The 3,366-nt window shown below is 56.8% G+C and overlaps 1 protein-coding gene across 1 annotated transcript; it reads right to left on the reverse strand.

Moving 5' to 3' along the window:
- Positions 1-2,025: 2,025 nt before the first annotated feature.
- SYCN (syncollin) lies at positions 2,026-2,417 on the reverse strand. The gene is given in 4 exon segments (XM_032776304.1): positions 2,026-2,106; positions 2,108-2,229; positions 2,232-2,363; positions 2,366-2,417. Coding segments are annotated over 4 exon segments (387 nt in total).
- Between the last annotated feature and the right edge of the window lie 949 nt (positions 2,418-3,366).

Here is a 3,366-nt window from a genome sequence, read left to right on the forward strand (position 1 = left end):
GCGGGAAGGTTACGCTCTGCTGAAAGCCACGGTTCTCTCTCAATATATATCTCGCCCGTGCCTATGAAGTTATGAGCTTGTGCAGTATGGTCGTCACTAAAATATGCCGCGAGCTGGGGAATCGCCCAGATGTTAAACCCCCAGAGATGCGAACAAGGAAAGTAACCAACGCCCAGGCGGCTGTCGAACAGCCATTGTCCAGCAAGGAAGCTACAATGCAGTGACTCAGCTGCAGGGCCAGCTTTAGGCTGATTCTCCCGAATCAGCCCCCACGCCTAAGAGGGCCCCACACCAGCGCCTTTTTAATTTTTACTCACCTGGAGGAGCTCTGGGGGTCTTTGGCGGCATTTCAGCAGCAGGCCCTTCACTCGCTCCGGGTCTTCGGCTGCATTTCGGCAGCAGGTTCTTGAGTGCTGCGGAAGACCCGGAGCGAGGGAAGGACCCACTGCCGAAGTGCTGCCGGGTGAGTACGGATCAGGCCCTGCACTTGTTAAATCCGGCCCTGCTCACCTGATTTTATAGGGACAGTCCTGATATTTGGGGCTTTTTCCTATATAGGCTCCTATTACCCCTCACCCCCGCCCCGATTTTTCACACTTGCTGTCTGCTCACCCTAACTGCACCCGATAAAAGGGCATTTATGCTGATAGTGCTGCGTGGACATGGAGCCTTTGCCACTGTAGAAATCTCACCCAGCCACTACTCTCCTCACCTGCATTGCCAAAACTTCCCACCACAGACCTGGCCTGAGTCGCTCTGTGCCTCAGTTTCCCCAGTTGTACAATAGTGATCTTAGACACTGGCTGAGACAGCTAAACGCGGAGTGGGAAATGAGAGAGGCAGTCAGGCATGGCTGGATTCTATCCCTGGCTCTGCCTCTCACCAGCTGGGTGACCTTGGACAAGTCACCTCCGCCTTCTGTGCCTCAGTTTCCCCATGTGTGAAATGGGGATCGTGCTACCCTCTCCTTGGTGCTGGAAGAGCTAGCAATTACTAGTATTGTCTTGCCAGCAAAGTCGTGTTTATTGCAGAGGAAGGTGTGGTAAAAGCCCAGGGGTGGGGGAGAGGGTTTGATGAGAATTGGATCTAGGGGGTAAAACCAAGCTAGCCCTGCGTGCTCGAAGATTACAGCCACCGGGAAGTATTAAGCAGAGCGTTGAACCTCTCTGGCTGCTATGGGTGCTGAATTAGGTCGCTCGGACCCGCTAAAAGCTGAAGCTTGTGAGCTATTTGTTAATATCAGCTGATGGTTATTTGGTACCACCAAGAACACGGTAGGTGCTGGATAAAGTTCAGATTGACACAGCCCGCCCCCAAGGGGAGTTGATATTTAAAGGGGAATTTACCAGCCGCTTTGCACAGCTCCCTAATGCTGAGATGCTTTTCCAGTGGCGTGTTCTTGCCGGAAAGTACCCAGGTTTCAGACAAACAGCACAGCTGCAAAAGCTGGGCTAAAGCCATCCCAGAAACCTGAGCCCCAGAGTGGGCACGAATCCATGGTGCTGTGAGCTGGCACCAATCACTCAGGCGCTGTGGGATAGCTGTTCCTGGAGGTGAATAGCGTGGTGGTGTTTGGGCACTGAATATCGAAGCAGTCAGGGACGCAGTTTGCCTGGTTAGAGGTTTGCTGTGAGCAGTGGGATTAAGGATTGGTCCATCTGGAGTCGGCGGTGAGATAAAGGCTTGGTCCAGTGGAAGATTTGATGTCGGCGGTGGGATAAAGGCTTGGTCCAGCGGAAGGTTTGGTGTCAGAGGTGGGATAAAGGCTTGGTCCGGCGGAAGGTTTGATGTCAGCGGTGGGATAAAGGCTTGGCCTGGTGGAAAGTTTGGTGCCGGTGGTGGGATAAAGGCTTGGTCCGGCGGAAGGTTTGGTGTCAGCGGTGGGATAAAGGCTTGGTCCGGCAGAAGGTTTGGTGTGTGCTGTGGGATAAAGGCTTGGTCTGGCGGAAGGTTTGGTGTTAGCGGTGGGATAAAGGTTGGGCCCGGCTGGAGGCCTGGTCTCACTGCTTCTCCCCTGGCCTCACCTCAGTTGCACTTGCAGTAGTAGGCGGAGATGGAGTTGTCCCAGTCCCCCAGGAGCCCCTTCTTGATCTCCTGCAGCCGATTATACCACCCCGCCATTGAACTTGCGGCTGTAGCCTTCCTTGCCCATCCTGGACCAGATGCTGAGCTCGCACTGCGGCACCACCACCAGGGAGGAGACCTTGTTGTTCCAGCCAAAGGGTATTAGGGTACGTCGTCACTGGGCTGAACCTGCAGCACGCTGCCCCCGCAGCACTGGGCATAGTAGGGACTGTTGTCGGTGTATAGCTGGGCACAGATCTTGTTCCCGTCGGCGTTCTTCAGGTCCGCCGGCACTGGTCCCAGGCCGAGGCCAGGAGCAGGGGAAGGAGGAGCAGGGTGTGAGCGGCGGCCATCATCCCGGTGCTGATGGGGGAGCCGCTGCAGCAGTTCTCGTTTATAGACACCCCCCGCTTCCGAGGATGGGGCCCTGCTGGAGGCAGAGCCCAAGGACTCTGGGGGCGGGGCGATAAGGGTGGGAAAAGGGAAAGCTGGTGGCACAGTGGAGCATGATGTGTCCTGCCAAGGGAGCTCCCCCAGGTGAGGCCTCATGCGGGCACCTGGGGGGGAGGTGGTGGCAGCTAACCGGAGTGGGGGCTGCTCCCCCTGGAAAGGTGGAGTCACTCACCGTTGCCCCCCAATGTCCCTTACTGTCCTCCCCCTATTTTATAGCTAGGGAAACTGAGTGGGGAGGTCATCCAGGAGTCCTGACTCCCCAAACTGGTTGTGCTGTAACCACGAGATATCACTGGCAGTAGAACCCAGGAATCCTGCCGCCGGCCTTCCCTTGCTCTAACCCCTCCCAGAGCAGGGAAGAGAACCCAGGCATCCTGTCTCCCAGTTCGTCCCTCCAGTCAGGACGCCTGGGTTCTGCTCCTGGTTGTGCTGCGCGACTTTGGGCGAGTCATTGCACTCCACTCCGTGCCTCAGTTTCCCTGTTTGTAAGGCGGAGCGGAAATGAGCAACACAATCCCCTGGCTCCAGCACAGGGCTGTTCCAGGGACCCCCCAAGTGGCCGCCACTTGCCTTCCCTGCAGCCCTAGGATGCCAGGGTTCCATTTTCACCCCTCAGTGGGAGGGAGAGCAGTTCCCCTTCCCCCCACCCCCACCAGCTGGAACGACAAATGATTAGTTCCCCCCATCTCTGTGGCAGTGACAGGTGTGTGCTTTCCCCAGGGCAACCATCCCCCCTGGGTCACGGCCCTGAACCGAGTGGGGAGGAAGGAGTCTGAGCCTTTCATCTGCTTCCAGCCAAGCTCGTTCCCAAGGACGTGGCCTTCTCCAGACAGCTCTGCAAACATCTGC

Source organism: Chelonoidis abingdonii, chromosome 11, assembly GCF_003597395.2.
Source record: "Chelonoidis abingdonii isolate Lonesome George chromosome 11, CheloAbing_2.0, whole genome shotgun sequence".
Lineage (NCBI taxonomy): Eukaryota > Metazoa > Chordata > Testudines > Testudinidae > Chelonoidis > Chelonoidis abingdonii.